The sequence below is a fragment of the Thermobia domestica genome, chromosome 15 (assembly GCF_964235325.1).
Source record: "Thermobia domestica chromosome 15, izTheDome1.hap1.1, whole genome shotgun sequence".
NCBI classification, from domain to species: Eukaryota; Metazoa; Arthropoda; class Insecta; order Zygentoma; family Lepismatidae; genus Thermobia; species Thermobia domestica.
In genome coordinates this window covers 196119818-196131986 of record NC_137468.1, presented here as the reverse complement: position 1 = coordinate 196131986, position 12169 = coordinate 196119818, and the positions used below count along the sequence as shown (strand labels likewise).

Genomic DNA, 12169 nt, shown 5'->3' with positions numbered 1-12169 from the left:
TACAGAAATGCTTCCTTTCGGAGTTACAGGCTGCCCAAACATTAAAAAAATCAAAAAAGGTCCATAGGTCCAAAACTATGGGACCTACCGTAGTCACTTAGGAACTAGTATGTGCCCTATTCAAATATCCAAGTTTCAGAATTCTGCGGTACTTTTGGAACAATTTTTGTAGAGGTAGTTGGTGAGTACTTCAAATTGTATGCCCGCAGCCAAACTCCCTCTAAAAATTGTTGCGTGAGTACCTTGGGATTCTGAAACCTGTAATTTTGGAAAGCGCATATATTAGTTTCTAAGTAAAGTCTTGACCCGACTACGGTAGGTCCCATAGTTTTGGAGCTATGGACCTTTAAAGTTCTTTTTTTTTTTTTTTTTCATATTTTTGGCAGCCTATAACTCCGAAAGGAAGCATCCAAGTTGGTCTATACTTTTTGTCTTATCTTGGTGTCAGGAATCATCTCTCAAATGTTGGTGTTGTTTTGAAACACCCTGTATAAGTAATACAGTATACAAATTCCAAACATTCTGTTAATAAGAATAGATAATAAATTATGGCAAAAATCCAAGCTTTCACTCCTAGTATTGCATCAAAGAGTAAAGAAACTCAATAACTAAGCTCGTGTTATTATATTTCTTCAATTTCCATCGAGCCAAGTCAGAAATTATTTTGAACTAATTCGGTACAATTAATAAAGTATGCAGGTTCACAATTCTAAATAATAGTGGCGTATTGCTTATCTGTAGATTTGTGTATGTCTTATTCAGTGGGAGAAATTGACGGATATTGGTAATAATGATAAAAGTTTTTGCATTTATCTTTTCAAGTTTCGGTAGTTCTGTTGAAAAAGTGACTGACTGGACCGGGATTAGAATCCGGAACCTCCGGCATACCGTGCCGATGGGTTAAGTCTTCATCCCGGCGAAATTAAAATACCGCTAATTTTACAGTAATTATGTGATATCTTCAAATAGATAAAAGATAATTGAAATATGGAACAACAGCGCCCTAGACAATATTATTTTTCGATAGGTACCGTTATCACAAGTCACCTAGCGGCTTTCCGTTTTTAGCTGTTTAGAAACGCGAAAATAAATGCCGATTTTCAAAATGGCTCGAAATCAAAAGCAGATAAGTGAGTCGTGATAACGGTTTCTCATGTAAAATAATATTGTCTAGGGCGCTCTTGTTCCACATTTCGATTATCTTTTATCTATTTGAAGATATCACATAATTACTGTAAAATTAGCGGTATTTTAATTTCGCCGGGATGAAGACTCTTAACCATTACACCACCCAGTCCACTTCCCAGAACAGCCACTCACTCTCGAGGTCGGTACCCTTCACTCGGACCACGTGGCTTGTACCACAGACCCCACCAGTACTTGCACAATCGAAGTCACATACCAATCACCTATGACGGTTGTAATTTCATAGAGATATTAATGAAAGAGGACACAACCGATTTTTTAACACACCAGATCCCCTGTAGATGTGAATTACATAACGTACAAAAAGTCAAAAAGTGGCTGACTAGAGCGGGACTCGAACCTGGGACCTCTGGTATACCGTGCTGATGCGTTACCCACTATGCCACCCAATCCGCTTCCTAGAACAGCCAATCACTCTTTGTGTGTTATAGAATTCACATCCACAGAGGATCTGGTGTGTTAAAAAATCGATTGGTTCCTTTTTCATTAATATCTATATAAACAGATTACATTTTATAAAACATATGAAAAAAGGTAACTGCAAAACTTTCCACTATTTATTATGGCAGATATAGTAATTATTCAATAATAGTTATGTTACTAACCACTGAAAAACTACAGATATAGTAATAGCAAAAATAACCAAGTACATATTTATATTTTGTTAATGTATTGACAATGAAAAATCACCATATAAAGTATCTTCTTTTAGATTACTATTCTGAAAATTTTTGAGGAAACATGCAATGTTTTGTACATGTAACTGTCTGTAAAAGCCTGTCAGATTTTGACAGGCATTATACAGGCGCCTGTTTCGGCGAAAACATATGTAAAGAAAATATTACAGGCACATTGTCTTCAGGTAATATGCATATCTAAAAAGTATTAAACTTCTGTTGGAAATTTTGCACGGAAACACGCGTTGTACAGAGCCTGTACATTAAAATGAGAACATGCAATGTACACGTAGTCACTCACATGCAAGTAAATGGGGGGAATATGTGCACATAAAGTACCTTGAATGGATTGTTGATAACATTCGCAATACAGTAAGAATAAAAAGTACAAGGAAGATGCCTGTTTATCAACATGTAATATACATGAGTGACATTCGCATTACATGTAAATACCATGCATTAGCGTATAACATGGAAAACGCATGATGTGTAGAATGTTATTTTACATTTATCGTTTTCGTGTACATGCGAAGTGTATAACTCCCCTACGTGCAGTGTACAGGCAATCTACAGGTGAACGGGAATATGCAATGATTGCCAATAAATGGATTAAACAGATACGTGTGGTGAACAAGGTGGATTGGAGCTAAACATTTACGTTATAGGCATAGGAGACATGCAATATTCAGGCACAAGTCTCCAATTCGACATTCGCTATGCAAGGTCCTGACACATATATAATACATGGGATTACAACAGAATACATTCCCTATATTATCTCCGTGTACATGAGAAGTGTGAACCTACCTATATGCAATGTGCAGGTAAACGGAAAATGCAATGATCATTAAATGGGTTAAACAGATGCAAGCAATGAACAAGGTTGATTGAAGTGAATCATTAATGTTACAGGTGTAGGAAACATGCAATATTCAGGCACCAAGTCTCCAGTTTGTCATGCACATATGCAAGGTCCTAACACATGTATAGTACTTAATGCGACGCCCACTAATTCGCTAACACCTGTATTTCACATGTATTTAACATGTCGATTACATTTTTATCAAATGAAAAGCAGCTGTCGTCAGATCCTCATGAGGTAACGTATATGTCAACTACATGGAATATGCCTGTTACGTATATGTCTTTCCAGTCTCTACATGTTGTTTATACGCATTTTTCACATTGTACGGTTGTAATCCTATCAACATGAAAAATACCTGTTTTCGTGAAATGAACATGCAATGATCCTGAAAAAAAAATCGATACTTGTCTCCTGCGTTTAAAAGTGTTCCATTTTCAGGTGCATGTACAGGTGCCTGTAAAAATATGCCTGTTTATGCATGTTTCACAGGCGCCTGTAAACCACCTGCATTTTCTGTCTGGGATATATAAGGTTTAACAATAAAGTTTCAAGACTGACGTTGGTACTCTGTACCTGCTAATAACAGAAAATTGTATATCATGTGAGATTAGTACTATGATATTCTTTGTTTGCAGGGCATGTAAAGATTTGACAAAGAAATCAGATTTATGCCTCATTGGAGAGGAGAAAGAGAGATTGAGAGAGCAAGCAAGCAAGAAAGAAAGAAAGCAAGAAAAAAGAAAGAAAAAGAAAGAAAGAAAAAGAAAAAAAGAAAAAGAAAGAAAGAAACTAACTAACTAACTACGAGAGTTCGAGGGCTGCACAAACTTAATTAAGTGCGTGAACTCGGACTCTTCACTGCTGGATCTCATCGTCATAGGCAACAAAAGTGGTACTATTGGTATGATTCATCAACAAAAAGGTAAAGCATGGAGGGCAGGAAAACAAACCACAATCCAAAAAGATTCGTCTCCTGAAATTTAAGGATCAAGACAGTGCCTATGACATCCAAGGTATCATTCATAAGGAGTGGATAATAATCAAAGGTCTTTTAAATCGCGACGTTCTTGATAGTTTTCTGAAACGAACTCATTATGTGAAACCATACCTGTGAGAGCGCGGCAGCTGGTTCCTCTAGATGACAACGATCGTCCTCACTCAGCAGTAATTGTGACACGTTCTTAGCGAAGTGTCAGGTCAGAGATTTACTCATTTTCCTTATTCCTAGGACTTGGCTCTCGCGAACATCTTTCTAGGAACAGCATTTCACGACTGCTCAGGAAATCCAGATGCCTGTGAGAGCACGACTCAACTACATTTCACAGAATGACTTCAAATCTAGTTTTACAAACCTTGTGGAACGTGTGAATCTATGCATTAATATAACAGAACCTTTTTTTAAAAAAATCTTTAGCAATTTCACATACGTAACCCACTTGTTTAAAATGTTACAAACAGTGGCAGTATAATGTAGTATGAAAGTGTTCTGAAAATTTTCAGTACAGCCCCTTTGTTGTTATGCAACCTCAATAACGCTTAAGAATGTGTGGTTGCCTATAAGCATGTTACTTTGTCATAATATTAACCTAGCATCCGTTGAGGTGTTTCATTCTCTCGGACCACTGGAAAGATATAGTTTTCCAAATAATAATAATAATAATAATAATAATAATAATAATAATAATAATAATAATAATAATAATAATAATAAAAATAGCTATGTTGAAGTTATGCATAAACATACATATCCCAACATATATATATAAACGTGCTGTATTGAGTACCCCTTCCCTGTTTTTGAAGTCCGTTAAAATGGGAATCTACTTTGAATAATCGTTACCGAAGTTTGCTCCACTAACTTCAGTTTTCCAGGTACCAGCATTAAGCCCGAAACTTTATTGTCAAACCTTACATAATATAAAACTGACAAGGAGATTTACAGTTCATGACCGCTCAGAAGAAATGCGTTATTAGTAACAACAGCGCATGGGGGTTTAGCGTCATTATATCTGGTTTTATGTACCAGAGTTCGATATCTCTTAATTCAAGTAAGCTCCCCAACTGCATCACGAACACTGAAAATACTGTTCCTAACACTCAAATAACGAAAACTAACCACTCGAAAAAACTGGCTTAATGTATAAGAACATGAATTTAAATAGAAATGACTACAGAAACTCCGATCGATGTTCAGAACAAACCAAAAAGTAAATGTCTACTGTTATGGAAAACGTCAGTCTGTTTCTGACGACAAGACGAGAAAAAAAAATAAAATAAATCCTGACAACTAGGAAGTGAAATAGAGAAACTAAAAACTCGGATAGAGAAATCACTTCTTAACATATTATAATTGAAGTATAAACAGAAAATAAACACTGAATGTTAAAATTATAAATATAGGAGAACAACAACCCTGAAATAGAATGTATGATATATATATACAGTGTGTTTCAAAACAACATCGATAACGTTGGTGAGGTGATTCCTGACACTAAGATAAAACAAGAAGTATAGACCAACCTGGATGCACAAATGCTTCCTTTCGGAGTTATAGGCTGCCGAAAACATGAAAGAAAAAAAATTAAAGCTCCATAGCTTCAAAACTATAGGACCTATCGTAGTCGGATCAAGACTTCACTTAGGAACTAATATGTGCGTTATCCATAAATACATGTTTCAGAACCATGCGGTACTTCCGCAACGATTTTTATAGATATAGTTCGTGAGTACTTCAAATTAAATGCCCGTAGCCAAACTATCTCTACAAAAATTGTTGTCTGAGTAACTTAGGATTCTGAAACATGTATTTTTGAATAGCGCGCATATTAGTTCTTAAGTGAAGTCTTGACCCGATTTCGGTAGGTCCCACAGCTTTGGAGCTATGGACCTTTAAAGTTAATTTTTCATATTTTCGACAGCCTATAACTCCGAAAGGAAGCATTTGTACACCCAGGTTGGTCTATACTTTTTGTCGTATCTTGGTGTCAGGAATCACCTCCCAAACGTTGTCAGTGGTTTTGAAATGCCCTGTATATATACACTAGGTATATCAAACGTCTGGGGCAAAAGGCTAACTCTGGTATGAGTGGAGAAAGTACATTGTTATGTAAAGGAACTTGGAAAACTTCGAACCCGTTTTCCAACAATGCTGTATTGTTGGTATGATTAGGGCCCAAGGGAAGAGCCTGCCGAACTAGTAACATTGCTCTTACTTAATATAAATGCCTTACCAGTGTGGAGCTCAAACGACTTGTGCAATGGAAAAAAATCCACTATTTAAGATTGAATTGAATTGAATTGATTTTAGTTTAGCGTCCCCTTCAGCAGCGAGGCTATATGAGACGTGGACCTACTGATTAACGTGGAATCCGAACCACATGAGCTCCCGCCGGGAATCGAACCCGGGTCTCCCATGCCATAGGCATGTACGCTAACCGCTTAGCCACGAGGGAGCTCTATATTTAAGATTGAAACCACCTATTGTCTAAAACTTTCACCTCTTTCAATTACTTATAACGGAGTTGTCCAATGGACTTTTGATACACCCTGTATATAAGACATACCTATACAACATCCTGTGTATACGACATATTTATACATATCATCATACCTAAGTAAATCATAAGACAAAGTCAACAGACTCCCAGGATCAAATAAATAAATGTGGAAGAATTTTACAAGTCGTTCCCTCTTTGGTAAGTTCTGACTCACGTATTGATAAATAAGTAATATATCTAACATCTAATATGAATTAAATAAAGAGTTTGTTTGTGTGTCTGTCTGTGTGCGACCTGGGGATCTGACGAGTGCGCCGAGTTAACAAATTTTGATTACGGGTACCTTGGTCCAGCCCCCAGACGAAGACGAAACGTTTTTTTTTTTCTTTCTTCAAAATTCCAACCAGTGAGGTCTAACGAGGGGGGGGGGGGGCATTTACCGAAACATGTAAAAGTAGTAGAAAATGACCGATATTAGTGTCAAATTCATAGATTTTGCGATCGCTGAGATCAATGGTGACACTTCCATTAGCGATGACTTTTAAATTCATCTACCATTGTATGTGGGCCGGGGCTCACCTGCGGGGAGGCGGGAGTTACCGAGACATGTAGAAGTAATCCAAAATGACCGATATTAGTGTCGGTCGGTGTCAATTTTTGCGGTCGCTGGTGACACTTCCACAGGCGTTGACTTCCAAATACAGTCCCCATCGGCTGGAGGCCATTTTTTTAAAAAAATTACAACCAGGGGGTCTCAGGGGGCGTTTACCGAGATACGAAAAAGTAGTAGAAAATGACCGATATTTTTTTCCTTTCGTTGTTCAGTTTGTTTACATAGACATTTTATCTGACCTATGCGAAGAATGGATGTTTCAGCTAGTTTTGAATAAAATACAGCATGCATTTTTTTCTCAACTTTACTTCACTACTTATTTGTTGCATCTAGTATTAAAAAAAAAAAAAAAAAATCTGCCACAAGTAAACATTATAGAAGATAGAAATTAATCCTTGTACCTTGTTTCTTCTACAAATTTTAAATTGACTTTCTCACATCCGTCGGGAGGTTCTCTGGCTAGAAATTTGTTAATATGCGGAGAAGTACCTAGTTTTCCGGGCTCCTGATCTGGAGATGGGCTACGGCTTCCTACTAAAATGACAAAAAATTTGCTACAATTAGTTAAGTATAGTTAATGAGCTACATTAATACTATATCAAAAAGTATTACACAATATATAAATACCACTAACCTTTTTTGTATTTCTAGAAGATGGAATTATTTCAAGTATTTCGTACACTTAGGCATTTACTTCCAGAGTGGATCGATTTCAATCAAATTCCGAAATAAATTAATTTAAAATGAAAATATATAAAATCCAGTTTCTGTTCTGTTATTTCGATTACGGAAGATAACAATCATAATACAATGAGACTCCAATGTACATACAGCACAGTATGAAAACGAGTATCATGCAGAGGATGATTAGGGAAAATCCCGTTTTGAACGAATAATGGGGGATCCTGCTTTCTTCTCTTCGTAACATAGGGTTTTTAAATCCTTAACTATTCCAACGAGGAAATCACCATCGACATTTAAGACAAAAATTCTTTTGTGTGAGCGTTTGTTCGTTTGTTTTCAGATAACAGGGGCGCATTTAGAGGGATCCGATCCCCTTTTCGAAGTCTTTTTATATTTTATGTCCTGTCCGTCCATTAGGTGAAATTTATGTATTTCGTACCTCAAGCTAGTTCCGATTTTTTAAAAATATGTCCCTGCCAAATATCAGTATCTTTTGTGAGAAAAAAAAAAGTATTATGTTGATAAACGTCTGTACTTTTTCCTTAATGCTTAAGAAACACTGTTCGGGATTGAAATAGATTAACGATTAGGGATTAGTTCAAAATTGAACCCCAATACTTTCACTTAAATGGCATAATTAACATTTAATACTAATTCCTAATACTTTATCCTCAGTTCGCGACTTGTATTATACGAAAAGAAAGATTTGATTTAAATAAAAAATCGATTTAAATAAAAAAATCATCAAAAATGACTTTTTTTTTTTTAAATCATGATTTTTTCAACCATGGTTTATTCATTTTCAAGGATCATAGGCTTAAAATAAATTCTGCAGTAAGTTCTTCACATGCTTGTAACTTCAATATTAGTAGACATTTGAATTTCAAATTGTATTTTTTAAACTAACTATTATGTGGGGGGTTGCAATAATATTCATTCACGTAAAATTATGTTAAAGTGCACTCAGCACAACTGTTACCCAATTCCAATATGTTATATTCGTCTTAAAGGTATAAGAAGTATTAATACCTACTTAGTACTGCTCCTGATATGTTTTTTTTTTCCTTCATCTAACCATTACGATGGAATTCGTGCGAAGTTCAATGTATCTAGTTCAAATTTTCATACGTGTAAGTGATTTTCAATTTTTGTAATTTTCCCTAAATGACTAATACCAGGTATGATCAAAAAGTACGGTGAATGTAGTTACACAGTGCCATCTATCAATGTTGTGTTCATTTCAGCTAGTAAGCCCGGCAGTCTAAGCTGCAAAAACGTATCAAAGAAGCTCACAAAATGTCAAAATCAGTGCATGGCGATGAAGCAGTGACATTGAAGACTGTTTACACGTAGTATGAGCGATTCGAAAGCGGCAAGGAATCGGTTGAAAACGAGCAACGATCAAAACGTCCTTCGACATCAAAAACAGAGGAAAACGTGCAAAGTGTGTCACAAGTGATTTGTTCAAAACAGGCAAATGACTATTCGAGAGTTTTCCGAAGAACTAAACATCTCGTATGGGTCTGTGAAAAACATTTTGATCGCCGATTAAATCGACAAACAGCTTCTTTCTTCACCACAAAAACGGGTCATGCCATACTTTGCGTTTGAACTGCGAGTTTTTAGCAGAAAAAATATTCCTGTCTGTCCACATTCACTGTGCTCTCCAGATATAGCACCATACGACTTCTGGCTCTTCCCAAAAATTAAAACATGCTTCAAGGGAAACGTTTTGACATCATTTCTAACATTGAGAAAGCCACGACAGAGCAGCTGAACGCCCATCCAAAAGAAGCCTTCCAGAAATGCCTCTAAGTCATGGATTCAGCGTTGGGATAGATGCATTGCAAGCCAAGGAAAGTACTTTGAAGGAGATTAAATCAAATTCCATGCAAACTTATTACTTGGTTTCTAATAAAATTATTTGTTGTATATCATAAACTGTTATTACTGTAGATTTTCCTTATTATAAGTACATACGACAAAATTCGTTTAAAACGAAAATTCAGAGTAATAAAAGCATATGTTACAAGAGTAGCTTGCTTAATATTTATTTATGAAATTAGTATGGTGTCCCATTCTTTGTTTAAATTCCATTCTTCGGTATTGCGTTTTGGATTTCTCGTCTTAATGAAATATGCCTCAGCACACACACACACACACGCGCCCAAAAAAAGGTTAGTACTATTTTTATCTTGTAATATGTATTCTATACATTGTATCAGTCAATACATTAACTCTACCGATTTTTACTTTTTTTTTAAAGCACAATTACGCTTTACGACTGACTCATGGAATGCTCTGCTGAAACACCTTACAAAAAAACAAAAATATATCAGTGTGAACAAGTTGTTGATATTAGCAACAAAACTATCGCTAAATTAGGTTCAAAATTAGAATTCTTCATTTCGATTTCTTCTTACATATTTATCATTAAATATGTACGAAAAATTATAGTCTTTATTACTGAAAATTAAAATACATAGATAAAAAGTAAATACTTCAAACTGAAATATAAAACTAGCTGAAACTTAATCCATACAAGCACTACGAACAAAATGCAAGGAGTTGTTTCATGATCTTCGCTCCAACTATGAGAGTATTGTCATAGTATTGTATGAGGAACGAACTTACCTAGGCTTGATGATTTGATTTTTTTTTTCTTTTTTGAAAGGCTTTGTTTCGAAAAAATTCTTAAATAAGTATCATATGTAGTTACTTGTATGGTTTGCAATGAGCATACAAATTATTTTGCTGTATACAGCACTTCGATATCTCAAATCAGTCCGGAGATATGATAAACATTGATAAATTTTGCAACACTGGTGAAAATGGCGTATTTGCGGAAAATATTTAAAGTGATTGTTATTTTCTTTCTCTTTTATAGCATTACTGCAGTGGCTTTTCGTATATGTAATTACAGTAAGTTCTCACAATTACATGATTTAAGCAGTGTTGCAATCTTTATCATATCTCCGGAGAGGTTTGAGATATCGAAGTGTTGTAAACGGCAGCATCCCTAGCTTGCAACACTGAATAATAAATGTGGTATTTTAAGTTTTTGACACGTTAATTTGAAAAATGTAATAACCTAGCGTAATAACATTTAAAAAAACATAACTTTATGTTGGGTTGACAACACTGTTCAGTCGGTGATGTTACAAAAATGCCTAGGACATTGTCCCCCTCCCTATAGTTTCTTGACGCAAAATTTCGCATCTTTGCCTTTTACGATATAGTTTGAAGTATAGTAACAATCTACAATATATGCATTGATTGCTATTATAATTTTATCATAAGTCTACTTCAAAAAATTAACATTACTTTCAATGAATCCGCTTTTACTGTGCTAAACCGAAAGGTGACTCAAAATAACACTTATGAAGTTATTTTGAGTCACTTCAATAGTAACTGGCTTCGAAATTCCTATTTTAGAAAAAAATACACAACAATGGAAGTTACTTTCAAAATTGTAACGTTATCACTAATACCTCGTAAAATCTACGAATTGCCTCTCTATGTCACACTTACACGAGAGCACTGGCAAACGCAATCTGCTTATAGCAACAGTTACTCACCAAATGAGATTAGCTGAGACGCCAGCTTCAATGCATGCGTAGAACTGGTTGAAATCACCAAGTATTAGGTCGGCGTCGTAAATTTTACGACATACTAGTGTTCCCGGGTTAATTGGCGAAAAACAGAAAAATCGTACGTGAAGACGAAGAGCTTAGCGAAAGACTGTGAATATAAAAGCTCAATTGCAGCAAATAACCTGCCAATAAAGGCAGAATATCTATGGTAAATGATGACCATGGTTTGATGGGGACGTCAGCAGGGACGCTACTTTGTTCACGTTCTCAACGAAGTACAGGGTGACCCAATATGAGTTCTCACATTTTAAATGTTAATTAAAACAAAAAGTACCGCAGGCAGAAATATGTTTATTAAAAAAAAAAAAAAAACATAAAAGAGTATTGAAAACGATGAAATAAAACAATTAACAATAGAATTTGAAGACGATCTGTAAAGGCTATAGTTTGTAACTGCTCAGTATTCTCAGAGATGCGAGCACTTTTAGGCCAGCTAGAGTTTTTTTTTTTTTTTTTTTTTTTTTTTTTTTTTTTTTTTTTGCGAAGCCTCGGAAATTCTCAATTTGCTGTAAGTTAGTCTTACGTGGAATAGCAATCTTTAAACGGGAAGCTCTTTGCACAGTCATCATGGAACTGCTGCTTTCGAAAAAAGACCGCATACGCGCGATGAGCTCCAGACTAAAGCATACTGACGTCTGAAAACAGCAGGAGAGTGGTGAGCGGAAGGGAGGACCACTCTTCTCGCCCTTTCACTGATAGCACTACAGCAGATAAAGAATCGGAGGTTTAATAGGCACTAATTGACAATAACTGTAATGTCAATTGATGAGTCATTTCAGTACACAACAGAGTAATTCAAATCAGATCAAGTAATTACAAACTGTTATCAATACCATTTCATATTTAGAATAAAGAAGTTTCTTTTATTTTATTAGCCTTTACAATGTTGGAGGTTTTATTGGTCCACCTCGTATTACAAAAGAATATGTTTTTAATAACAGTCTCTGGTTAAACGGCATGTTTGTGAGTCAAGA

At 35.5% G+C, this 12169-nt stretch overlaps 1 protein-coding gene across 4 annotated transcripts in view; it reads right to left on the bottom strand.

Moving 5' to 3' along the window:
* The window catches only part of LOC145671790 (protein FAM117B-like), a 70002-nt gene that overhangs the window by 25334 nt on the left and 32499 nt on the right, over positions 1 to 12169 (bottom strand). For 3 of the 4 annotated variants that reach the window (XM_081741003.1, XM_081741005.1, XM_081741006.1), the window contains exon 7: positions 7260 to 7392. In XM_081741003.1, the coding sequence (XP_081597129.1) occupies positions 7260 to 7392 (133 nt within the window). The remainder of the gene's footprint in view (positions 1 to 7259; positions 7393 to 12169) is intronic. The other variant, XM_081741004.1, reaches the window with a different exon arrangement.